At 40.0% G+C, this 27,869-nt stretch overlaps 2 protein-coding genes and 1 long non-coding RNA gene across 3 annotated transcripts in view; 2 read left to right on the top strand and 1 right to left on the bottom strand.

The window, feature by feature from the left end:
• LOC126328226 (uncharacterized) overlaps positions 1 to 15,854 on the bottom strand; it is a 28,415-nt gene extending 12,561 nt beyond the window's left edge. The window contains exon 1 of the long non-coding RNA XR_007561753.1: positions 15,752 to 15,854. This is a non-coding gene — a long non-coding RNA (uncharacterized LOC126328226). The remainder of the gene's footprint in view (positions 1 to 15,751) is intronic.
• A 21-nt stretch (positions 15,855 to 15,875) lies between these two features.
• On the top strand, positions 15,876 to 17,894 carry LOC126328203 (mitochondrial nicotinamide adenine dinucleotide transporter SLC25A51). The gene is made up of 3 exons (XM_049995989.1): positions 15,876 to 15,963; positions 16,051 to 16,440; positions 16,870 to 17,894. Exons 2-3 carry the CDS (start codon positions 16,207 to 16,209, stop codon positions 17,605 to 17,607), a joined length of 972 nt encoding a protein of 323 aa, XP_049851946.1. The 5' UTR covers positions 15,876 to 15,963; positions 16,051 to 16,206; the 3' UTR covers positions 17,608 to 17,894.
• LOC126328216 (stromal cell-derived factor 2) overlaps positions 17,810 to 27,869 on the top strand; it is a 40,461-nt gene continuing 30,401 nt past the window's right edge. Inside the window, exons 1-2 of the mRNA XM_049995998.1 lie at positions 17,810 to 17,894; positions 17,990 to 18,185. Coding sequence (XP_049851955.1) covers positions 17,810 to 17,894; positions 17,990 to 18,185 — 281 coding nt within the window. The remainder of the gene's footprint in view (positions 17,895 to 17,989; positions 18,186 to 27,869) is intronic.

Raw genomic sequence — 27,869 nt, 5'->3', positions numbered from 1 at the left:
TGGCTGAGCCATTTTTTTGTTATATCTTTTCTTCCACAAGTCCCTATTGTGGTGAGCACATTGATGGTGGCTGCATTATGCTTCTTCCACACAGAGAGAGAGAGAGAGAGAGAGAGAGAGAGAGAGAGAGAGAGAGAGAGAGAGAGAGAGAGAGATGGAGAATACACTGCAATGTTCCCAGTGTGCTCTCTGTGTGTCCCATGCCTCACGCTCCAGCTGCAGACTATACGGGTAACTGGAAACACTGGGGTAAACAGCATATCAAGCCACTGTTTTTCCCTTGTAGAATTTACATGCTTGGGAAACTCTCTCTGTCACTACTTAATACAATGCATATCATATTTACTGTATGTCATCTGTAATGAACACTATGGAGTCTAAGTAACCTCATTGTACCTAAACTAACATGAAAGTCAACACTAAATACTCTAGGTCCATTCTGAGCTGCATGCTACCTGCAGACATGGCAGAGTGATGCTATTGGTTGAATCGTCACATGGCATACTGTTCCTTGCCACTGCAAAATCCCCCACCACCTGTCTTATTATATGCACACTATTATAGCAAAGCAAAGTATGCAGGAACCTCTTTGGACTTACAAAAGTAGAAGATATGCACTGAGAGAATTGTAGGTGGGAGGGTGGGTCAAAAGTCATGCCTGCATAGCTCACTTGGTAAGATTGTTTCCCACAAAAGGCCAGATTATGAGTCCGAGTCTCATTTCAACACACTGCGTTAATCTGTCATGAAGTGTCAAACATTCTGCATGATATCTGTTGTTTTCCTATTTGTTGACTATAATAATACACACAGGGAAAGAAGATACTCCAGAATAACAAGTTTTGTTTCAAATTGGCCAATAGTATAATGAATCAGTTCTTTGGTTATACATTGTGATGAGAGGCATATTTTCTTTTCTTTTAAGTGTAGGAGGCCTTCAAGCCATTTTTTGGACCAAGATAATGGCTTCCATAATTTAAAGTTCATAGTATAGGGAGAAAAGGGAAGTAGTATAGATATAGATGCATAAATACTCATATTTTTTAAACAAACAAGGAGGGAATACCTTTGCTCAAGGGAGAAAAAGAAGGTTAGTTTCTGGAACTACTTCTATTTATTTATTTATTTATTATGAAGGGAGAGAATGAAGGAAATTAAAGCTAAATTCTAAACAAGGGTGGTGGTATAAGGATGAAAATAACTGTCCGGAATATCCAATAAATGGGATGGAGAGTTTATTATGTGTATGATTTTGCTCGCGAATAATTCAGACCAGAGACGAAATAAATGAACGATATATGGGGGGCATGTGGATAGGGACTAAAAGACTCTCAGCCAGGATTGTGGGACCAAAGAATGTGCTATTAACAACCATTTCCATCTGTGCAATCCAGAGACTTAGGTACGGGGGCGTGTGGAGGATCCATGTGGCAGAGGTTGTGAAAAAGTCAATGATTGGGAGCAATGGAAAGTCCAGGATGGAATGACGATAATATGGAAAGTGTAGATTGCTACTCATCACACAGAAGAGGCACTGAGTCACAGACAGGCCCAATGAAAAAGAATACCAAAAATTTTTCAGCTTTCAGGCAAGGCCTTCTTCAGAAATAGAGAACTTACATTCACACAACAACTCGCAGACATATGGCCACTGCCTCTGCATAAGACATGACTGTGTCTGAAGAGAGCAGCAATCCAGATGGGCTGTGTAATGAGGGTAGAGAAGAAGTGTGGGGCAGGGAGGGCTAGGGATGGAGGAAGGTGCTAGTGCTGCATGTTGAAGCAGTGGGGACGTGATAAGGCTACTAGGTGTAGCATTGGAAGACTGTGCAGCAAGGAGGGGAGGGGAGAAATATGGAAGAGGAGTATCTGCAGGATGAAGGCATATGTAGTACTGGAGTGGCAGCAGGGAAGGGGATAGGCAAGTAGACAACAGGGGTTAGCAAGCATTGAAGCTGGGGTGTTATCGGAACAAATTATATGTGGTGGGAAGAGTTCCCAAGTGCGTAACTCAGAAAAGCTGGTGTTGGTGGAAGGAATCCAGATGTCTGTGAAACAGTCATGAATGTGAAGCACATCACAGTGGGTGGCATATTCAATAATGGGGTAGTCTAGCTGTCTCTTGGTAGCGGCAACTTACGCAGACAGACACCTTGTCAGTTGTCATGCCTATGTAGCATGCAGCACAAGATCACTTGGCTACTTTTATAGGTGGCCCTAGGTTTTGATGGGGTAGGGGATGTCAGTGACAGGACCGGAGAAGGAGCAGGGATGGAGCAGGGACTGATAAAGATGATGTATATGTTGAGTGGGCAGTGGTGAAATATAACTGAGGGAATGGTGAGGAGGATAGTGGGGGATATTTCTTATTAGGGGCAGGTTGAGATATATTTGAACTTGACAGAGAATGTAATTCAGTTGCTCCCATCTTGGGTGGTATTGAGTCGTGAGAGGAGTGCTCCTTTGTGGCCGGAGAGTGGGTAAGGAATGGTAGGTGCCTAGTGAAACAAAGCAAAGGAGATTTGTTTCTGAACAAAAACTGGAGGGTAATTTTTGTCCGTGAAGGCCTCAGTGAAACCCTTGGCATATTTGGAAAGGGCTGCCTGTCACTACAGATGTGTCGACCACATTGCTAGGGTATAAAGATGGGACTTCCCAGTATGGAATGGGTAGCAGTTGTTGAAGTGGATGTATTCTTGGTGGTTGGTAGGTTTGACATGGACTGTAGTACAGGTGTAACCATCCTGTAGGCAGTGGTCAACAATGAGAAACATGGGTTATTGGGCTGAGGAGGAAGAGGTGAAGCAAATGGGGGAGAAGGTGTTGAGGTTTTAAAGAATGTGGATATTGTCTCTGCAATCTTGGTCCAAATCTTGAAGATGTAATCAATAAATCTGAATCAGGGGAAGATTTGGGGTGGTTAGGAATGATTCCTCTAAATGAATATGTTAGCATAAGATGGTTCCATGCAAGTGCCCATTGCTGTACCATGGATTTATTTTTACACAATGTCTTCAAAGGAGAAATAAATATGGGAGAGGATATAGTTGGTCATGGTGACAAGGAAGGACATTGTAGGTCTGGAGTCAGTCACGCATTGGGAAAGGTAGAGCAAGGCCACGAGCAATGGGGATGTGACAGTAGAGAGACATGGCGCTGACAGTGATGGGCATGGGACCAGGAGGTAAATGAAGAGGTACTGTGGAGAGTCAATGGAAGAAATGGTTGGTGTCTTTTATATAGAATGTCAGTAATAGGTTGAAGATGTTAGAGCACATGGGCATAGAGTCCCTCGGGGAGGAGGGATAGGAGGGGGGGGCACAGTAACCAGTCACAGTGGGGGTCACTCACACACACACACACACACACACACACACACACACACACACACACACACACAGAGAGAGAGAGAGAGAGAGAGAGAGAGAGAGAGAGAGAGAGAGAGAGAGAGAGATTCTGGGACTGACCAAAGGATCTGAGGAGGGACTGGAGACCCTGACAGATTTGTGGAACGAGGTCACTGTCAGTGGAGGAAATCAATCTTAATTCAAATATCCTGCTGATTAGTTAGTTATATATTTACACATTCCATAGATCGTAATCATGGCCCCTTGCTACGATATGGAATGAATCAGTTGTACAGTTACAGCACATTTTATTAATAATATAAAGTAATTGGATAGATAAAATATCTACTCACCAAGTGGTAGCAGAACATGCACATAAGAGAAGGTTATACTTACGCAAGCTTTCAGAGCCAGTGGCTCCTTCTGGCAGAAGAATTGAAAGGGAATGAAGACAGATCAAGGAAAAGGACTCTAGAGGTTTAGGAAAGGGGGCAGATTCTGGAAAAGTCACCCAGAACGGCAGGTCAGAGGAGACTTACCTGATGGGATGAGAAGAAAAGGCTGATTGTTGGGAACTGTAGTGGACAAGATTTGAAAACCTGAGAGCTCAAAGGTAGAAGACAGGTTAATATGCAAGACAGAGATTACTGCCAAAACATCGTGCATGAGGTAATAAGACAGAAAAGCTAAGTGCAATGTATGTAACAAAGGTGGGAGGGGAACAGAGGAAAACAGACAAATCAGAAAATGAAAGATGTAGAAAACTAAAATGGAGTGAAGAAATGGTGAGCTACAAGAAATTAACGTAAATTGAAGCCAGGTGGGTCGCGAGAACCAAGGACATGTAGTGCTGATTCCCATCTGCAAAGTTCTGAGAAACTCTTGTCTGGGGAAGGAATCCAGATGGCACATGTGGTGAAACCTACACTGAGGTTATGACAATCATGTTGCAGATTTTGGTCTGCAATAGGATATTGCGTGTTGCCAATACACATGCTTTGCCTATGCCCATTTGTCCAAATTAATAATCTGGTGATAGTCATGCCGATGTAAAAGGCGAAACAGTGTTTACATAACAGCTGATATATGAAATGTATCGTTTCACAGGTGGCTCTCCTTTTGATAGTATATTTTTTGCCAGTTACACGGCTGGTATAGGTGGTGGTAGGAAGGTGCATAGGGCAAGTCTTGCAGCGCGTACACAAGGGTAGGAGCCATAGGGTAGGGAGATGGGTGCAGAAGCAGCTTAGGGTCTGACAAGGTTACTGAGGAGGATAACCTATTCTAGGTAAGGTGGGTAAAATATCAGACAGAATGTCTGTCAGACATACAAACAGATCAGTGCTGCAGCCATGGGAACCAGGACAGCTCCTTCCTATGCCAACCTTTTCATGGGTGGCTTAGAGGGGGCTTTCCTGGGATCCATATACCTTCAGCCCCTGGTTTGGTTTACAGACATTGATGACATCTTTGCTATACAGACTCATGGTGAGGCTGACCTGTGGAAATTTCTGGAATCTCTAAATACCTTCTCCAAATTAAATTTCACATGGTCCTGTTCCGAATCTCACTCCACTTTCTTTCATGTTGATCTCGTCCTCACCGATGGGCAGTTACACACTTCTGCCCACATTAAACCTACTAACAAACAACAGTACTTACATTTCGACAGCTGCCAGCCTTTCAATATCAAACATTCCCTCCCATACAGTCTTGGCATTCGAAGCAAACACGTTAGTTTGGATGCAGACTCTTTACAGCAGTACACCACCATTCTCACCTCACCCTTCAATGAATGTAACAATGGAAAATTGTACTGAAATTCAGGAAGGTCTGCAACAAATTGACGCATGGTGCAGGGAATGGCAACTGAATCTCAGTGTAGACAAGCGTAATGTGCTGTGAATACATAGAAAGAAAGATCCTTTATCGTTTAGCTACAATATAGCAGGTCAGCAACTGGAAGCACTTAAGTCCATAAATTATCTGGGAGTAGGCATTAGGAGTGATTTAAAATGGAATGATAATATAAAGTTGATCATCGGTAAAGCAGATGCCAGACTGAGATTCATTGGAAGAATCCTAAGGAAATGCAATCCGAAAACAAAGGAATTAGGTTACACTACACTTGCTCACCCACTGCTTCAATATTGCTCACCAGTGTAGATTCTGTACCAGATAGGGTTGATATAAGAGATAGAGAAGATCCAAAGGAGAGCAGTGCGCTTTGCTACAGGATCATTTAGTAATCGTGAAAGTGTTATGGAGATGATAGATAAATTCCATTGGAAGACTCTGCAGGAGAGACACTCAGTAGCTCCGTTCAGGCTTTTGTTGAAGTTTCAAGAACATACCTTCACCGAGGAGTCAAGAAATATATTGCTCCCTCATACGTATATCTCGTGAAGAGACCATGAGGATAAAATTAGAGAGATTAGAGCCCACACTGAGGCAAACCGACAATATTTCTTTCCACAAACAATATGAGACTGGAATAGGAGGGAGAACCGATAGAGGTACTCAAAGTGCCCTCCGCCACACACTGTCGGGTGGCTTACGGAGTATGGATGTAAATGTAGAATGTAATTACCCCTCCAGCCTAGTTCAAAACTGATTTCCTGGCCATCACTTCCAACCCTGGTACTGCTGATCTCTCCAAAAAAAAAAAAAAAAAAAAAAAAAAAAAAAAAAAAAAAAAAAAAAAAAAAAACCACTTTACAGCACACCACGTCACTCATTACTATCATGGTCTGGAATGTATTAATCAGCTACTTCAACAAGGCCACAACTTCCTAAAATTTTGCGCTGAAATGAGATCCATTCTGTCGGAGATTTTTCCCACCACAACTAGAATAGCTTTCTGTCACCCTCCCAGTCTCCATAGTATCCTTGTCAGAGCCTATGCTCCCTCTGCACCCATCTCCCTACCCTATGGCTCCTAAGCCTGTGGCCGTTCCCACTGCAAGACTTGCCCTATACACCCCCCTACCACCACCTATACCAGCCCTGTAACTGACAAAAAATATACTATCAAAGGGAGAGACACCTGTGAAACGACATGTCACATACCAGCAGTTATGTAAACACTGTTCGGCTTTTTACATCATCATGGTTAACACCAAATTATCACTTAGGACGAATGGGCATAGAGGGAATGTACTGGCGACATACAATATCCTGTTGCAGAAAATGCTCTACAACATGAGGGTCACAACTTCAGTGCCTGTTTCATCACACGTGCCTTCCACAGTCTTCCCCCAGGCACGAGTTTTTCAGAACTCCGCAGGTGGAACTACTGCTACAACATGTCCTTGGTTTCTGCCACCCACCTGGCCTTAACTTACATTAATTTCTTCCATCTCAGTATTTCTTCATAGTAATACAACTTTCTTCACTCCATTTTTAGATTTCTACATCATTCATTTTCAGACCTGTCTATTTTTCACTGTCCCCCTCCCACCTCTGTACACACAATGCACTTAGTTTTTCATTCTTATTAACTCATGCATGATGTTTTAGCAGTAATCTCTGCCTTGCATATTATCTTGTCTTCCATCTTCAAGGTCTCAGTTTTTCAAGTCTCACCAGTCCTAACATTCAGTCTTTCCTTCTCATCCCGCTGAAGGTAAGTCTCCCTTGACCCATCATTCTGGGTGACTTTTCCGAAATCTACCCATTTCTTAAACCTCTCCAGTCCTTTTCCTTCATCCCATCTTCCTCCCCCTTCCGCAAAAAAAGAAGGAGCTACTGGATCCGAAAGCTTGCACAAGTATAACCTTTTTTTATATGAGTCTTCTCCCGCCGTTTGGTGAGCAGGTTTTTTATCTATCCAACTACAGTATATTTTCTTAGTGAGTATACAGCAATATACAACATGCTTTTTGGATACTTGAGGCAACACTGCATTAGATCAAAAGATGACATGAAACTTTGCTTTTTCTGGTTATTATACACATGAATGCAACTGAAAGGGATGCTTTGTTCATTCTTTTTTGATAGGCAGTGTAAGCTGCATCCTCCAGTTTAATGTTGTCAAAAGAAACAAATTCTAATATATGGGACAGAATTACAAAAGAAAATGTTGGGAAGAATGTTTTTTCATGAACATACCTTTGTTATTAACTATTTGCATTTTACTGTCTGAAGTAAATTATTTTAAATGCATTCTAACAGCAAGAAAACTCTTGTCTTGCGAATATATTTTCCAATGTTTTACATTCTTCTGGTACGACATTGATATTGGCAATGAACTACCACCATCCAGCTCTCTCCATAACAGCTATTCCATTCTCTGTCAATTTACATGAGGCACTTTTGGTAACATGATTTTTGAATTTATGTATATAAAATCTAAGCTTTGATTTTTTCTAAGGAACTCACACTATCAATGTGTCAAATATATTTACTGTACCAACATCAACAAAAGTAGTGCCTTAAACACAGCACAGTATTTTATTTATTTTTTCTATGTTAATGTGTATGACTGTAATTTCTTAACATTTTCACAATAGATGGCAAGCAGGAAAATTAGGGTTTTGCACCCCTCTGATGACAAAATCGTAAGAGACTGAGCAGAAGCTCAGAATGAGAAAGGTTGATGGGTAATTTGTGTATCCTTTACAAGGTAACTGTCCCCAATGTTAGATTTAAGCAGTTTCAGGAAAGTATGCAAACTCTCAATCTGGAATCTGAGCAGATATTTTAACTCCAGTCCTCCCAATGCAAGTGCAGTGTCTTAAACACCAAGTGCTCGTGTGAGTAATGACATGAACTGTTAACAGATAGAAGCAGGCTATTTTTGATGATAGGACATTCCTGAAAATAGAATATATCTCCTTGAATGTAATATATAATTAATTTTACAGCCAGGAAAATATGATGGTTGACAGGAGAGGTGTTTCATTATGCAACAATGTATCTCCATTACATGAGTAATCTACACTTTGTTACAATAAAACAGGAGACAGTAATGAATGAAGAACACCAGAAAGACAGGCTTGTCTTAAGGGTGGTGTAAGCCAAGGTGGCCTAGTACCACCCCTGTTACCTCCTACAATGCAGAACATAAAAGAAACCTTTAAAACTTTAGAATTTTGTAATTTTAAAGTTGAATTCGAGGCAGGTTGCAGTAGTCATTATTCACTTGTTTCTTTTGAGAAGGCAGAAACTGGTCGCTTCAGGCCTTTGTTTTGGGCCGCCAAGTTCTAGATGTTTTGTATTTAGCTGTTTCTGTGTTTTCTCAGTAGTTTACTTCTTGAATCCTGTGTGTGTTTTTCTATTTAAGAGGTGCAATCTCATGTTTTGTAACATTATGTGTAAATTCAGACAGTGTGTAATGCAGTAGTTGTTCATCTATTTGTTTTGAAGAGCAAGTAATAGTTTGTGTTTGTCAGTCAGGTTCCAGTTGCCACCCATTATGCTCCAGCAGAACAGCTAGTTAACATATTTAGCTTTTTCTATGTTTTCTTAGTAGTTCTGGGATGGATAAGATGTGTGCATGCTGTGTAGAGATGCAGGAAGAGCTGGCCACAGATCACGAACAGCTGAAGGTTACTGCCTACTGCTTAAGTGTTTAGTGGTGGCACAGCATCTGACGCATATCATAAGGCACCTCAGATGTTGCACGTTTCGCATGTGACCTCTGCTGCCCTCACTTCAGACTGAGTGGTGAGTGGTAATGCCTTCCCATTGCTCGAGGCGGAGGGCCAATGTGGAGCCCAGCCGTCTGACATTGCCCATTAAACCTGTGAGTCGACATGTGGCCACTCTTCTAGCAGTGTGGATGAAGGGCAACAGGTAGATTCCATACTCCTAGATCTCCAAAAAGCATTTGACATGGTGCCCTGCTGCAGACTGTTAACGAAGGTACGAGCAAACAAATTAGGTTCACAGATATGAGAGTGGCTTGAAGACTTCTTACGTAATAGGACCCAGTATGTTGTCCTCAACAGCAGAAGTTCACCAGAGAAAAGGGTATCATCAGGAGTGTGATAGTGCTGCTATTAGTCCCCATATTACATAAATGATCTGACAGACAGGGTGAGCAGCAATTTGCTGATGATGCTGTGGTGTACAGGAAGGTGTCACAATAAAGTGACAGTAGGAGGAGACAATGTGACTTTAAATATCCAGGCATAATGTAGCAAAGTGATAGAAAATGGAACAAGCACATAAGGATTGTAGTAAGGAAGGTGAATGGTCAACTTCAGTTTACTGGGAGAGTTTTAGGAATGTGTGGTTCATCTGTAAAGGTGATTGCATATAGAATGCAAGTGTGACCCATTCTTCAGTCCTGCTTAAGTGTTTGGCATCCTACCTGGTCATATTAAAGGAAGACATCAAGCAGTTCTGAGGCAGACTGCTAGATTTGTTATGGTAAGTTAGATAACCTACCCCTGTGAACCATGGACCTTCCCGTTGGTGGGGAGGCTTGCGTTCCTCAACGATACAGATGGTCGTACTGCAGGTGCAACCACAACGAAGGGGTATCTGTTGAGAGGCCAGACAAACGTGTGGTTCCTGAAGAGGGGCAGCAGCCTTTTCAGTAATTGCAGGGGCAACAGTCTGGATGATTGACTGATCTGGCCTTGTAACACTACCCAAAACGGCCTAGCTGTGCTGGTACTGCGAACGGCTGAAAGCAAGGGGAAACTACAGCCGTAATTTTGCCCGAGGGCATGCAGCTTTACTGTATGGCATGCAGCTCTAATTAAGTTAGATACAGGTGCAAGTGTTATGGACATGCTTTGGGAACTCGAATGGGAATCCCTGGAGGAAAGGCGATGTTCCTTTTGAGGAATGCTGTCGACAAAATTTAGAGAACTGGCATTTTATGCTGACTGTAAAATGATCCATTCCAACCAATGTACACCACCAATATACATTTCACATAAGAACTATGAATATAAGACAAGAAAAATTAGGGATCATACAAAGGCATATAAACAGTTGTTTTTGCCCTCAATCTATTTGCAAGTGTAACAGGAAAGGGAAATCATTAGTAGCCTGCAACTTACCCTCTGCCACACACCATATGGTGTCTTGCAGAAGTACGTGTGTGGATGTAGCTTTAGAAAGGTCTGCTGATGACTTGGGACTTTTGGCTGAAAGTAAGGAAAAGAACTGGACACACTACTACCGTCAAATGTGGTTTAAGAATATGAAATCTGAGGAATAAGCAGTAAGAATGCAGAAATCATTCAGATTATTGAAAAGGTAGATCATGCAATATGACTAAATCAAGGAAAACAATGACAGAATGTTGCTGAAGGTGTGACAGATTTACTGCCACAACATAATTATAGGTCTACTGCAATGAGTAAAAAGTTCCTGAAATTGTGCAATTGTGTCATAGTAATGATGACAAAACAACATGAACAAGGCAGAAAAAACTGAATGTATTAAATATTGTTCTACAGGATGTTAAAAATTTAACAAATGGATAAATTTTGAAGTGGTCCCGCAAAAATCTGTGAAGAATAAGGTTACTTTTACAGGAAAGAGGCACTTATCAATGAAGTCTCATGTTTTGTCACATACACAAATCATTAACCTGTTACTGGGAGGACAAACCTCTAGAGGAAACATTGTAGAGGCAGCAAAACATTATATCTTAAATCATGCTACTGAATGAATAAGATCCATTTGCATATACACCATATATGACTGCATTTTTAGCTGTAACAGGTATAAAGTTTGTTTGTTGGTGCTGCACATTTTTAACTATTCTGCTTGGGATAAACTCACTCTGCGGCATTCTTCTTCAGCACCCCATTGTAAAAGTGTGGTACAGAATCAGCTAATTGAAAAATCCGGGCAATATGCATGTTTATTTATATATAAAAGTCGACTTAGGAATTTTCCTTTGTTTAAGACATCATGTACAAGATCATGTGCTAATTTTTAGTTCTAGAGTTGCATATTTTACTGTTGGTGTCACTTCTGCCTAATCTTCCATTGACTGTATCAATACCTGTTTGTATTATGATATATTATGAAACTTCGAACATTTGGGAGTGCCACGATAAACTCATACAATTATTGTTAATTGTAGGCTTAAAATTAATTGTGCTCTTTTAAAATTTTTGAGAACAGCAGGCCTATTCTCGTTGAAAACAATTATTCTCTAATTTCATTGTACAGTTATGTGAGAATGGGTTACTTTTGAGAATTTTCAGATGCTTACAAAACTATATTTTCGATGTTTAAATAATAATCAGCAGGATTAATTTAAAGTTATTTGTTCACTGCCTTGTAATCCATCGCACAACCCAAAATGCAGCCACACTATGAATGCTGTTCTCTATATGGATGAGTTAGTTGACGTTCATAAGCAGCTATCAAATGATTGACAGCTGCTATGAACTGGTGTGATGGAAGAGCTCCCAAGAGTCATGTGCCTATGATATCTATACCAGAAGTACATCATGTACTATCCTCTCCTATGGATTCTGTCTCCTCAACAGAAAGTGCAGGATCTGTCATTACTCATCCACTTGACTGCAGGCTGTATGACAATGATAGATCTAAGGGTACGGTACAGCGCAGATGGGGACCAGGGAGGACTCAAGGTGTTGTACCGAGCCCCCTAATTAACAAATTTGAGGTGATGTCTTTTACTGAAACTGGGACAGTGGGGTTCACTTCAACTGTTCTAGGTAAACCTGTTTTGTCTGGTCTCATAAGGAGGCAAACTCAAAGTGGTAAGGGTCTATTAATCATCAGCAGTTCAAATGTATTGCGAATGATGGTACCTCTAATGGATATGGCAGCAAGGGACAAGTAGAATGCCAGGTGAATTCAGTGTGTGTGCCTCCTGAAGAGGCTATTCAGCAACCATTCACAGAACACGCTGCAACCAACTGCAGATTGTAGTGCACGTTGCAATAAATTATGTCTGCCATCTGGGCTCCAAGGTCATCTTGTGTCATTCCAACGAGTGGCAAAGAAGGTTTGGAAGACCAGCCTTGTGCATAGAGTTTCAACGAAGCTCACAATTTACAGCATTGGCCTCAGAACAGATCATGGCCCTTTGGTTCTTAATCAAGTGGAAGGACTGAACCAGAGTTCGAAGATCCTGTGACAAGCTATGATGTGACCTCCTGGATTTGTACCACAGGGTTGAGAACAGCAGTGTGCCATAAATGGGTCAGATGTGCACTACACATCAGATGTGGTTACTCAGGTAGCTGACAGTGTGTGGGGTGCACACAAGGTTTTTTTTTTTAGATTAGACAACTCTCCATCTAATCCACATAATGAATGCTGTAGGAAACCGAGAAGTATCAGTGTACGATTGAAAGAAATGCCTCCCACATGTGAGACTATTAAAATCCTAATGGTAAACTGTCAAAACATTCGCAACATAGTCCCAGAGTTTAAGTGCTCATGAAAAGCAGTAAACCTCACGTGATACCAGGTCCAGAAAACAGGTTGAAAACTGAAATTAATTGAAGTGAGATTTTGGGGGGAAAATTTAAGTGTATATTTAAAGAATACACTAATGGGAAATGGAAGTGGTGTATTTGTCACAGTGGACAAGAAACTGAAGCTGCATGCAACATTGTTTGGGCACAACTCAGTATCAGAGTCGGTTGGTTGGTTTAAAAGAGGGCAAAAGGACCAAACTATGAGGCAATTGTTCCGTTGTTCCAAATGAAACAATGCCATAAGTGTGAGAATAAAACAGATGAGGCAATTGGTCCCTTGTTCCAAATGAAACAATGCCATAAGTGTGAGAATAAAACAGACGAGACATATAACAAAAAATGGAAAGAAAGGAAACACCACAGGAATGAAGGAAAGCCAATGAACACAAAAAGGACCAAAAGAGGAAAAGAAAACAACAGAGAGATGCAAGAAACAGTTAGAAGAGAGTCGAACAAGGAAGCAGATTACAGTGGCTGGCTGACCACGAAAATAAAAAGGCAAAGCCACCCACTCTGCAACACATTAAAACCTCCACCCTAAAAGCACTGGGGTGGAGGTAACAGAGGGACAAAAGACATGTGCTAAAACTCAGATCCAATGATAAAACCCAACCTCATGGATGAAATGTAAAACCAAATCAGCCGATGAGGCATTGTCAGCTAAAATAAATGATAACGAGCCTGGCAACCGAAAATGAAGTCGCAGGGCAGCCAAAGGAGGACAGAGCACAAGAATATGGGCCACTGTCAACCGGGTGCTGCACCAACACTGACGTGGGTCTTCACGGTGCACGAGGTAGCTGTGGGTCACCCAGGCATGTCTAATTTGGAACCAGCAGAGAACCACGGAGTCCCTGCGACAGGCGCTCATCGAGGATTTCCACACATTCGTGGTCCCCTTAATGGCTCACAGTTTGTTGTGCATACTGAGATTTTGCCACTCCCGTCTCCAAAAGCTGAAAAACCTTGTATCGTAATAACAAATGGAGGTCAGTTGCGGGGATGCTGATCTCCAGAAGTGGTTTCTGTGTAGCCTGTTTGGCCTGCCTGACAGCAAGTTCATTTCCTGGGATTCCAACGTGAGCAGGGGTCCAGATGAACACCACATACTGAAGTGCACGAAAAATGGCAATCAGCTCTGCAGTGAATACACTCCAGCCATCGGGTAAGGAATGCTGTTCAATATGGCCACCGTGAACGAAGGCAAAGCCAACATGACTATCAGCAATTGATTTAAACCACTTCAGAGCCGCAGAACATGCCAAGAATAGAGAGGAAATGACAGTGGAGAGCTGCAGGGTTAACTGAGTCCTTAGGGCCACGTGAAAGGTCCAGACAAAGCTGCGGCCGAGGTGTACACAATGGAGGCATGCGTGAACAGACCACAAGTAGAGGTGGTGAAGGGAAGGACTCCGGTTTGGAGAGAAGAGACCACACGCAAACCTCAATCGTTAGTGCAAACGTGGGCCGCTGAAGCTGGAGATGGACTGCTGAATAAAAATCGGGAGTGGACCCCGGAGACCCCACTCATAAGATGTCAGTATCAAGGGTGGACATAAAATGATAACTAGATCTTTCTATCGCCCATCAGACTAATCTACTGATGTAACCGAAAACTTTAGAGAAAACCTCATTTCACATGTAGTTAAATTTCCAAATCATGCTGTAATCATTGGTGGAGCCTGGAATCATCCAAAAAGTATTTGGAAAAAATTACAGTTTTGTTAGTAGTGGGTGTAATAAGACATCCCATGAAACATTACAAAATGCCTTCTCCGAAAACAACCTAGGAACAGCTAATTAGGAACAAATAGACCTGACCTCTATGAAGATGTCTACATCGAAGCTAGTATCAGTGACCATGACAGGTTATGGCAACAATGACAACTAAAACGTGCAGAAAGACATATATTTTCAGCAAACTGGATAAAAAAATCAGTAGTGCCATATCTCAATGAGGAACTTGAAACTTTTAGCATGTGGCTTTAGCATGTAGACAAACTCTGGCTCAAGTTTAAAAGAATAGTTGACAACATACTGGATAGATATGTACCCAGTAGAACAGTTCACAATGAGAGGGACCCTCTCTGGCATATTGCATATTAAGTATAAAACGAAATGTAAGGCTATAGATAGAGAGATGCTGAATGAAATGTGTTTGGCTATCAAGAGAGCAATGTATGACGCAGTTAAATTAAATGTACATCTTTGACTTCTTTCCAACTCCTAGAGATCTGTGGGATCCATGGAATATAGGGTAACCAATGTAATGTAAAACTGCTTAAATGTAAACACTTACATGAAAATTTCTAAAGTACTGATACTATGGTAAAAAGTTACAATGAAAGTTGTTTGACTCACACTCGATAATATATTGTATAAACATCATTGGCAAGCAGAAAAGTGTAGTAAAATATGACATCTTCAAAAAGTTGTGCTAGAGTCAGGGCAGCAATTAAATCTTATATTACTATATGGTAGGCCTATAACTGTCATTAAATACTTCTTACAGCTGTTCAGTGTGCTTAAGTAACTCAATCCCCGTAAGTACATATAGACATACTGTGGAACGACATTACAAATCAGTTTCTGGTGAAGGGTTTCATGTTGTACGTTAACAGCATTTAAAATACATTAACAAGAGTTCAAAGCATTGCCCTGAAGTAACAGAAGGGCAAGATTTTATTTATTGTGCTCCGATGGCTATCAGTACCAATCGCATTACAACAGTAAGATTACTGATACAATTTCATAAAATGATCGACATATGATGCCTTTATTAGACGACCCTTAAGTACTAGGCGTTGAGAAGGAACTCGTGTACCGTGTAAAAATTGTGTTTTCAACATACGTTGTAGCCACGTTGACATATGGTAGAAATGAATAGTCGACTACACAGTAACCTAAATGTCGACAAAAATTATCGCAATTGCAACTAACGGTACTCTACATTACGGATATTGATAATGAACATACTCTGCTTTACAGCTTTACACACGACGACGGCACCGCCAGCCTCAAAAGTTAACATGCATAAAAACAGACGACCAACCACACAAACACGTAGTACGCGCTAGTGTGTTGTTTCGAACAGGTGTACCACAAAAGGTAAACATTTGGCTCCACCAGGAAACCTGACTGATTTCGCAGGGCAAGTGTAAATCGGAACTTGTTGCAGATAAGAAGCAGTAAATATTGTACTGGTGTATATGTTTTTTGTTCACAAAGTAACTGAGTAATTTATAATGAAACAATGCGAATGTTTGCGATTTCAGATGACCCTGCAACGTCAAGAGAAACATTTATCATGTAATAAGAAGCTATGCAAATAACCGCATGACCATCCGTGTTATTATTCAATACAGCGGCGAAGTGTATTGTTGTTGAATGTTTGGCTTGAGAATTAGGATATGAAAAAGTGATTTTCAATCATGACATGTTCTTCGAACATTGAAAATACAATGCAACAAAATGAATCACCTACAAGAATTAACCAGCGTGCTATTACGGACAGCAGTTTACACGGACCGCCGCTTCATCGTTTACAGAATATTCGTCAGAAGATTCCAGTATTCAGAGATTTTAAGGAATATATGTGTGGATGGGGGGCCGCTTTTATTAACATTACAGTGACATATCCTATTTATAAAATAATATTTAGGCAGGTTAGTATAAATTGTGGCATACAACACATTACCTGAATCTAAGCATTTATCATGTTTCATACGTAATATTTCTCATTGCCTTGAAGGGGACTGCAGGAAGCCTTGATCAGTTGAATTGCAAGTTTTGCTGCCCCTAGCCATTGCTTTTCTTTTCCGTGTTCTTGCTTGAAATGTAGAACTCGTTTTCTGGATGGGGACAGATGTATGTTCGTTGAAATTGATTCATTATTGTTTTGTCGTACTGTGATTAATCTGCATTAACTTGTGTAATGAAAAGTATCTCTCTCAAAGGCAGTGGAGTAAAACTGTGAAAATTACTAATGTAATTGTTAAATGTTTTAGCAGTAAATTACGTAAAGTTACTGATAACCATCTTAACTTGATAAGAATATTAACTTACGCCTATTTTTGTTTGGTTATTTATTGCAGATGCTTCATGGAGTTGGAATAAAAAGTGCATTCCAACAACTTTCAAATGAAGGAATATATTTCTTGTATCGCGGAATTCTGCCTCCATTGTGTCAGAAAACACTATCACTGTCGCTTATGTTTGGGTTGTATGAAGAATGCCGAAGGCCATTAGAAGATGCAAGGTTTTCCGCAATCACATCAAAAAGTATTGCAGCTATGATTGCTGGGTCAGTTGAAGCTATCTTTATGCCATTTGAAAGAATACAAACATTGCTCCAGGATCGTCATTATCACAACAAATTCAAGAACACAAGTGATGCTCTAAGGCACATAGTGATACATCATGGATTTAGTGAATGTTACAGGGGTCTAATACCAATTCTGCTACGGAATGGCCCATCCAATGTGATGTTTTTTTTATTGCGGGATGAAGCAAAAGAAGCCTTTCCAAAATCAGTTTCTTGGTACAGGCAGATGTGTCAGGATTTTGTGAGTGGTGCTGTCATAGGTGCATTCACAAGTACTGTGTTTTATCCTTTGAATGTTATAAAAGTTCAAATGCAGTGTCGAATAGGTGGAGAATATCAGAGTGTTTGGGTTGTTTTGTCACAAATTCATAGCGATCGTGGTTTAAAATCAATTTATAGTGGCGTACATCTGAACTACACAAGAGCATTTATGAGTTGGGGTGTCATTAATGTAGCCTACAGTTTCCTGAAGAAGATAATGGATGAATGGGATGTAGTTACGTACTGAATCTCGTATTTTACCATTAAGTATTCATATTTATTCGCTTAGACGTTTAGCGAAGTACACATCCCGCCAAAGAAACAGTATTTTATTCACATCGTGACAGCAAGCTTTGGTTTTTACAAGGTTGGTAATACGAAGTGACAGAAGACGGACGGAGTGAACGGCAGGCTCCAATCAAAATTAGTCACGTCTTTTAAAAATCAAAATGGAGCTTGGCAGAGAGGCAGGAATGAGTGCCGGAGTAGTATTACTGGTGTTTTGTTTCTTTTTACACGTAAATATTATATCGGGTAAGCAGACTGCTATATATTTGTAAAACAAACCATAAACGAAGAAGCCAGAGATTATAATTGCTTTCATTTTGCGTTAATACATGTCAACATAGGTCGTGCTAGTCAGTATGTGACTTGTGGCTCCGTAATAAAGCTGATGAACGTGGATTTTAAAGTTCGTTTACATTCCCATGACGTGAAATATGGCACAGGAAGTGGACAGCAATCCGTAACAGGCACAGAAGTGCAAGAGGACGTGAACTCTCATTGGACAGTAAAAGGAACGACGGGAAAGCATTGTATCAGAGGGTATGTAGACGAAATCGTTATTTTCATCTATTACGTTGCATTTAATCTACTACTTGTGTGCTTGAATTATTAACCAGGTCTGCAAATTTCAAGACAAGTAACAGTGTTTACTCTTTATTAGCAAATAGTGATGGTGTCTGCAAACCAAGTGGTGAAAACAATCTCAATACTGGTTGATACATCCCCCTCTCTGCACTAATCTTACCCTGTCCAGGCCTCTTCATCTCTGTATAGTTCCTTCAACCCACATCGCTATCAACCAGCTTGCTGTATTCATGCCTAGGTCTCCATGTACAGTTTTTACTATTCTCACTTCCCTCCAGTTACCATACTGACTGTGCTTTAATGTCTCAGGATATGTCCTATCAACATACCCCATCTTTTAGTCAAGTCGTACCATAAATAAAATTTTTACCCAGTTTGATTCAACAGGTTACCTCATTACTTATTTAATCTACCAGTTTAATCATTAGCACTAGCATTTCTTTTGTGTCATCAAATTTCTGAAGCTTTTTTCTTTTCTTGAGTGAACTGCTTGCCATCCTCACTTCCTCTGTGCAAAGGTTATCTATTTATTTATTTACATTTAGGGTCTGTAGGGCTGTGGATCAGTTGATGAAACATCTCAAATGTTAAATTATTTTGTTCACTTATTTACATTAAAAGACACTCTTATGAATGCATTGTATGTATAAAACATTATTAGCGGGGTCTCTGTGATGACTAAGATTTATTTCTGTTGAACTGTTTTTTCTTTTAAAAATAAATTCCTAATATGGCCGCTTGATGTCTCAAGCACAGCCTTAAAGAAAATTTATGCAAAATGTATCACATAGATGCCCACATTATAAAGTTGTGAATACCCAGCAGAGAACAGATTTTGAACCAAAGTAAATTTTATTGGCATCGAGATCTTTCCGTTTTAGTTCTGTAGTGAAAAATTCGTTAAATATGGTCCAAATGTGGACATTCAAACTGAGTTACAGGTCAGTTTGTTATCACAATCTTTATTTCACACTTAACACCTGTCTGCTACCTCAACACACAATCAAATTATCTTTCAACCAAAACTTATCGTAAAGTCAACCAGTATGGCATAAGAAGCTATATCTTAGAAAAAGAATCTGGTGATCAATTGATCTCTTGTGTAGCTCAAAGCTTAAGTTATGATCGAAGATTGTGGTTTGGTTTTGAGTTGGGAAATCCTACAAACGACAAGCTTGATACATTTATTGAACAGTTCAAGCAATTATTTGTAAGACAGGTTATGTATGTCATTCCTCCCCCTATGAACCATGGCCCTTGCCGTTGGTGGGGAGGCTTCCATGCCTCAGCGATACAGATAGCCGTACTGCAGGTGCAACGGCAATGGGAGGGTATCTGTTGAGAGGCCAGACAAACGTGTGGTTCCTTATAAGGGGCAACAGCCTTTTCAGTAGTTGCAGTGGCAACAGTCTGGATGATTGACTGATCTGGCCTTGCAACACTAACCAAAACAGCCTTGCTGTGCTCGTACTGTGAACGGCTGAAATCAAGGGGAAACTACAGCCGTAATTTTTCCTGAGGGCATGCAGCTTTACTGTATGGTTAAATGATGACGGCGTACTCTTGGGTAAAATATTCCGGGGGTAAGTGTGTCACCCATTTGGATATCGAGGTGGGGACTACACAGGAGGACGTCATTATCGGTAGAAAGGAAACTGGCATTCTACAGATTGTAGCGTGGAATGTCAGATCCCTTAATTGGGCAGGTAGATTAGAAAATATAAAAAGGGAAATGGATAGATTAAAAGTTAGATATAGTACAATTAGTGTCGTTTGGTGGTAGGAGGAGCAAGAGTTCTGGTCTGGTGAATATAGGGTTATAAATACAAAATCAAATAGGTGTAATGCAGGACTAGGTTTAATAATGAATTAAAAAAAAAAAGAATGCAGGTAATCCACTACAAAAAGCATAGTGAATGCATAATTGTGGCCAAGATATATACGAAGCTGTCACCTACCACAGTAGTACAGGTTTATATGCCAACTAGCTCTGCAGGTGATGAACATATTGATGAAATGTATGATGCAATAAAATAAATTATTCAGATAGTTAAGGGAGACAAAAATTTAATAGTAATGGGTGATGGAATTTGACAGTAAGAAAAGGAAGAGTAGGAAATGTACTAGGTGAATATGTGAAAGGAGTAAGGAATGAAAGAAGAAGCCACCCGGTAGAACTTTGCACAGAGCATAACTTAATCATAGCTAACACTTGGTTCAAGAATCATGAAAAGTTACTTGCATGGAAGAGGCCTGTAGATACTGGAAGGTTTCAGATGGATTATATAATGGCAAGGCAGAGATTCAGGAACCAGGTTTTAAATTGTAAGACATTTCCAGGGGCAGATGTGGGCCACAATCTGTTGGTATCTTCGAGAGGTAAAATGGTGAAGGCAGCAAAGGATCAAGTAGGTAAAAGACTAGGTCTAGAAGAAATCCTTAGGTAGCAGAAGAGATATTGAATTTAATTGATGAAAGGAGGAAATATAAAAATGACGTAAATCAAGCAGGCAAAAAGGAATAAAAAACATCTCAAATTGAGATCAACAGGAAGTGCAAAATGGCTAAGCAGGGATGGCTAGAGGACAAATGTAAGGATGTAGAGTCATATATCACTAGAGGTAAGATAGATACTACCTACAGAAAAATTAAAGAGACTTTTGGAGAAAAGAGAACCACTTGTATGGATATCAAGAGCTCAGATGGAAAACCAGTCCTAAGCAAAGAAGGGAAAGCAGAAAGGTGGAAGGAGTATATAGAGGGTCTATACAAGGGCGATGTACTTGAGGACAATATTACAGAACTGGAAGAAGACATAGGTGAAGATGAAATGGGAAATTAGATGCTGCGTGAAGAATTTTACAGAACACTGAAAGGCCTAAGTCGAAACAAGGCCCCAGGAGTAGACAAGATTCCATTAGAACTACTGATAGCCTTGGGAGAGCCAGCCCTTACAAAACTCTACCATCTGGTGAGTAACATGTAAGAGACAGTCAAAATACCCTCAGACTTCAAGAAGAATATAATAATTCCAATCCCAAAGAAAGCAGGTGTTGACAGATGTGAAAATTATTGAACTATCAGTTTAGTAAGTCATGCCTGCAAAATACTAATACCAATTCTTTACAGACGGATGGAAAAATTGGTAGAAGCCAACCTCGGGGAAGATGAGTTTGGATTCCATATAAATGTCGGAACACATGAGGCAGTACTGGCTTATCTTAGAAGATAGATTAAGGAAAGAGAAACTTATGTTTCTGGCATTTGTAGACTTAGAGAAAGCTTTTGACAATATTGACTGGAGTACAAGTTTTCAAATCCTGAAGGTGGCAGGGGTAAAATACAGGGAGCGAAAGGCTATTTACAACTTGTACAGAAACCAGAAGGCAGTTACAAGAGACGAGGGTGATGAAAGGGAAGCAGTCATTGGGAAGGGAGTGAGATAGGGCTGTAGCCTATCCCCGATGTTATTCAATCTGTATATTGAGCAAGAAGTAAAGGAAACGAGAAAAAATCGGAGTAGGAATTAAAATCCATGGCGAAGAAATAAAAACTTTAAGGTAAGCCGATGCCATTGTAATTATGTCAGAGACAGCAAAGGACCTGGAAGAGCAGTTGAACGGAATGGACAGTATGTTGAAAGGAAGATGTAAGATGAACATCAACAATGGCAAAATGAGGATAATTGAATGTAGTCGAATTAAATCGGGTGATGCTGAGGGTGTTCGATTAGTAAATTAGACACTTAAAAGTAGTAAATGAGTTTTGCTATTTAGGGAGCAAAATAACTGATGATGTTGAAGTAGAGAGGATATAAAAGGTAGACTGGCAATGGCAAGGAAAGCGTTTCTGAAGAAGAGAAATTTGTTAACATCAAGTATAGATTTAAATGTCAGGAAGTCATTTCTGAAAGTATTTGTATGGAGTGTAGCCATGTATGGAAGTGAAATGTGGATGATAAATAGTTTAGACAAGAAGAGAATAGAAGCTTTCTAAATGTGATGCTACAGAAGAATACTGAAGATTAGATCGGTAGATCACATAATTAATGAGGAGGTATTGAATAGAATTTGGGAGAAGAGAAATTTGTGGCACAACTTGTCTAGAACAAAGGATTGGTTGGTAGGTCCTGTTCTGAGGCATCAAGGAATCACCAATTTAGTATTGGAGGGCAATGTGGAGGGTAAAAATCGTAGAGGGAGACCAAGAGATGAATACACTAAGCAGATTCAGAAGGATGTAGGTTGCAGTAGGTACTGGAGATGAAGAAGCTTGCACAGGATAGAGTAGCATGGAGGGCTACCTCAAGCTAGTCTCTAGACCACAACAACAACATGTATGTCATTACTTTGTTCAACAGCAGCGTCCATTTCTACCCATCTGCTTTGACTCGTGATGTAATGGTGTTGTGATGTCCTACATCACTACAGTGCATAGTTCTTGAATTGGTTGTTTTTGTAGATGCCACATTATTGAATTTGATAGTGCCCTGTGGTGGTGGATGTGGACGTGCCGAGTGTAACGCGTGGTACAGTATTCGTTGGAGTTTTAGTTGTCATTGTACTAACGTAGTTCTTAGTTTATGTAGTTGGTGAAGTAATGTGGGTTGTGGAAGTGTTTTCAGTGAGGTATTAAGGATCTTTTGTTGGTGTGTTCGGCTTTTTTGTTAGGTCCGAGTAGTTTGGTTTTGTGCTGAAAGAAGTGTAACTTTTTAAATTGCTTTTAGGTATGCATATGACAATGAAGTGCACGATTGTTTCATTATGTTCTGAGATGGGTGATGATATGATGTTCCTCATAGAGTTTCTACAGATGTTCAGGCGTATTGCTGAATATGTTAGGTGTCGTGGCAACAACATGAGGTTGACGAGAGTCCGACGGCTAGGCCCAGAGGTGTGTGTGTGTGGGGGGGGGGGGGGCAACTTAGATGAAATTGCCATAGGTTTTCATTCGGAAGTAATTTTTATTTTGGTTTTATTCTGTAGTAATTGTGATGTTTTGTGTGTTGTTTATTTATGGCAGGTCGGTTGTCTTCTAATCGATGTAGTGAGTATGGGCTATTTGGGTTTTTGAGTAGTTGGGGTTTTGGTTCCACTTTTTGGCGTTGTAGGTATTGGTTTTTTGGAATCGGTAGCTGCAGTTGAGATCTATAGGCTGAGGGAAATGTCCAATTCCTGTGATTTTATTGGTTGTAATTTGTTGTAATATAAATGTTTTGGGATGGTATGGTGTTCTTTTTAGTGTTGTGTATTTCACTTGTTCTCAACCTAAATCTCTAATTTTCTGCAGTTTTCCCATTAGTTTCATTTTATTTTTGGTGTGAGATGTTAACGTATGACTTGTATTTTCTTTTTTGTTGTGTGTTTGTTGGCATCTGTAGGTTGTGACAGTGTCATCATTTTGTATTCTCTGGAAGTAGCCGTTTCTGCTATATTGATGATGTCAAGGGTTAGAGCAGACATGTAGGATCGGATGCTTCTATAATGCCCATTACTTTGGATTGTCATTTCGGTTACACTATAGAATCTTGCTAATCCATCTCCTATGGGATCAGGAGCTTAGTAGGAACACAAAAACTGTCTGATTCTCAGAGGAAACATTCCATGTTCTCGTTGGTTGTTTGAGTTACAGTGTCAATGAGTTTATCATCAGTTAATTCTTCTTCCATTGTGCAGTCAACGTCAGTTGTACTGATGTGCTCACTTTTGTCGCTGGGCTCAATGTCCAGTTTTCAGTGTCATCATGACTCTCGTGCCTGATTTATTTTAATACTTCATCTTCATTTTCCTTAACCCTTCGGTGGGTGCGGCTTTTATACTTCCATGAGTGGGCATGTTGCGGCTTCTGCACCGCAGTTAGTTTCACTTTATAACCTAAGGAAAAAATAATCATCCTATCAGTAATAAATAGGTAAAATGCATCAATTTCTTTTTCTGTAATTTCAGAATTTGCTTTTGGACCTGGTAAAACTTTAAGGATGTTCTTCGCCTTGGTTTTAGAAGAAGGTAGGGCTTTACTTATCCAAATAGTTTCTTCATCTTTTCCTATGTAAGATCGGTAATCCTCTGTTTGTTGTCTCCCCTCTTCAACAGGGTGGTCATCTGTTTCCTCTGTTGATTATTCGGCGTCACTGCTGTGGTTGTCTTTTTCAGTGACTTCCTCTTCCGTCTCAGATTCACATGAATCTGACAATTCTTGTAACTCTTCTTCTGACATTCTCGCAGTGCTTTCTCATAGCCTTCAGGACGTACAATTAGACGGCGCCTGTCAAATGCTTTCTTTTTCTCCATTTCCACGCTTTTATGAGACCTAAAGAAAAACATGTTTTTGCAAAAGAAGTATATTGTAGCAAATCAATATCCAAGACTGTAAAAAGTAATGAAAATTCAATTCGAATATTCTTTATATACTAATATAAAAGAAAGATTGCCTTGAGGCAAAAGAAAAACACAAGTATAGAAAATATTTACATCACAAGGCGCGTAGTGGCAAACACACCGTAAACACATCACTCACGTTTCAAACAATAGCGACAAAACTGCTGAATAGCGCAAATGTAGTAAGTGGTGACATCCGTTAAAAACAACAGATACATATCTAGACATGGACGCAACTGTAAAGCTATCGGTGATACTAACAGAAAGCCAAGTCTTGCAGCTATCTGCCACAGGTGCGCCCACTGAAAGGTTAATATTTGGACTCGGCTTGCACCAAATTTTTCAAACATTCATGCTGGAATTGTTTCTGACATAGATCATGCCTTTTATATTTATTAATTTCATTGATTGAAACAAGCTGCTGTCTTCTTGAGTGATCTCTAAAATTGATCCATTGTTTTTTTTATATCACCTTTGCAGCCACTCATCGATCCCCTGGTCTGTGGGTTGAATTAGACATGTTATGTTGGCAGAAAGAAATAAAGCTTTACTTCACCTTTTTCAAGTTCATCATCAGATGGATGAGATGTAGTACTGGCCCAGTATCAATGACACATAGAGGTAGGATTTTTTAGGTGTTTTTGCAAAAGCTATGAAATACACTAAATTTAGTGTATTTCATAACGGCTGTAGTTGCCACAGTGCCTTCTCATTCTTAAGGAATGGTTTTATAACAAGTTATAATGATTTCTGGTGAGGTGTCTGCTGATGAAACTACTACCAGTGAATGTGTTTCAAATCTTGAAAACTTGGTTAATGAGCATAAGCTGACCACTGATTAAGTTTATAACATTAATGAAATACGCTAAATTTATTTACAGTTGTGCGTATGGTCATCTGTCAGCTGTATAATGGAATGATGACCACGAAAATCCATGCTAGACTGGGACTCGAACCTGGATTTCGCGCTTATCGTGAGTGGTTGCCTTACCATTTGGCTATTCAAGCATGACCAACGCTAGACCCAAACTTTCGTATGTCGTCAACCATGTGTCACAACCTGTACTCATACATCCATTATGTATGTCGTCAACCATGTGTCACAACCTGTACTCATACATCCATTATGTATATTCCCATACAGGGGAGACATTTAATTGAAAGTCACTTGCTTGGGGTTGGCAAAGAAATAATATATTGCAGTGCATGTGTTATTCTAAATACGATGCAAAGTTCCTTCGAACATGATGCATAAATGGATGTATGAGTACAGGTTGTAGAGAGAAAGTTGATGGCATCAGAAAGTTTAGATCTGGCCATAGGTCAAGCTCGCATAACCAAATGGTAAGGTGACCGCTCGCGATAAGTAGGAAATCTGGGTTCGAGTCCCGGTCCGGCACAGATTTTCATTGTCGCATTCCATTATTCGTCTGATGGTTGTCCATATTCACAACTGTGAATACATTTCATGTCTTCCTTAAAGAGGCTGGATTCCATCCATCTTGACTTTTGGTTACAATAATATACAGGTAGCAGTGTGATATTAAAGTTTTTGATATCCATTGATTTCTCCCCCCCCCCCCCCCCCCCCCTTTTCAGCCACAAACAATGGCATCTTGTGACTGTCATTAGCAGTACTACAGAGACTAATAGTTATTCTACCTTTGGCCAGTTTGCATCTGTTACAGATTGATTTTGTGGAGCATGAGTTCTTGTCAGGAGCATTTTGTAGTTTAAGGCGGACTCATTAATGTTATAAACTTGATCAGTGGTCAACTTATGCTCATTAACCAAGTTTTCAAGATTTCAAACACATTCATTGGTAGTAGTTTCATCAGCAGACACCTCACCAGAAATCATTATATTTTGAATACCAATGTATTTATCAGTTTCTCACTGTAAACTTTTCATTTTCATTGTCTCCATCTAGTTTTTCATTCATAACTGATGCCTTTTATTTTCTATTGGCCCTAATAATGTAGTTCATTTTCTTCTCTCGTGCACAAACCATTGCCTAGAATTTCTCTTTTAGGCTTCTTCAAGGTATTATGTATTTTCAGTCCTTTCTCATCATCAGCTATCATTGTTTTACTTTCAAGAGTTTGCCTACCAGTTGGTTAAGCAAATTTTGGTTGATCCATAATGATCTACAGCTTTACTTTTGTTGTTGAGATAGTTATTTTGTTGACTTTTGTGAGTAACACCACAACTTTTTTGAATACATTGAACTTTTTGTTTTTATGTCGATGTCACAATTTGATTGTATTGTTACCACAGATTGCTATACAACATTCTGTATGTCTACAACTCTCTTTTTGCTCCTTATAAGCAGCTGTTTACATACCCTGTTGCTTTCCTTTCACACATCACAACAAGTGCTGCCAATGAAGCTTCACTAAATACACATTTAATGGTACTGATTGCGATGTACTCTTACCAATGGAACAAGTAGAAGGATGTATATGTTTAGCGAACTAGATAAAGGGGCTGTAGTGTCATATCTCAATAAGGAACTGAAAACATTTAGCCCTGGAGAGTAGCATGTAGAACTACTGTGGTGTATAATAGTTGACCCTGTTCTTGACAATATATGTACCCAGAGCAATTCCTGTTGGAAAGGATACCCATTTGTATACAGTGGCTGCAAGAAATATACTATTTTGTAACATATGTAAAAGGAAACACAGGACTATATATGGGAAAATAGAGTGAAATGCTTAAACCCTTCAACAAATATTTCAGCAGAATGTTATCGAAGGATTTCTCACAAGACCCAAAGAAATTCTGATCGTATGTAAAGCCAGTTAGTGGTTGCAAAATTAGTGTCCAGACATACAGGGGTGGGACAACAACTGAAATTGAGGGTTGCAAAATAAAAACGGAAATACTTAACTCCATTTTCAAATGTTCCTTTACAGTGGAAGGTCGAGGCCTGTTCCGTAATTTATTTCTTGCACTACTGCAAAAAAATGGTTCAAATGGCTCTGAGCACTATGGGACTTAACCGCTGAGGTCATCAGTCCCCTAGAACTACTTAAACCTAACTAATCTAAGGACATCACACACATCCATGCCCACGGCAGGATTCGAACCTGCGACCGGAGCGGTCGCTCGGCTCCAGACTGTAGCGCCTAGAACCGCACGGCCACACCGGCCGGCCACCACTGCAAAGATGAGTGATACAGATTGTAGTATCAGTGGCGTTGAAAAATAGCTGAAATCGCTAAAATGAAGCAGAGCTCCAGGGCCCGATGAAATTTAT

This window comes from Schistocerca gregaria, chromosome 2 (assembly GCF_023897955.1).
Source record: "Schistocerca gregaria isolate iqSchGreg1 chromosome 2, iqSchGreg1.2, whole genome shotgun sequence".
Taxonomy (NCBI): Eukaryota; Metazoa; Arthropoda; class Insecta; order Orthoptera; family Acrididae; genus Schistocerca; species Schistocerca gregaria.
The sequence above is the reverse complement of the archived record's forward strand: the minus strand, read 5'-3'. Positions and strand labels throughout refer to the sequence as shown.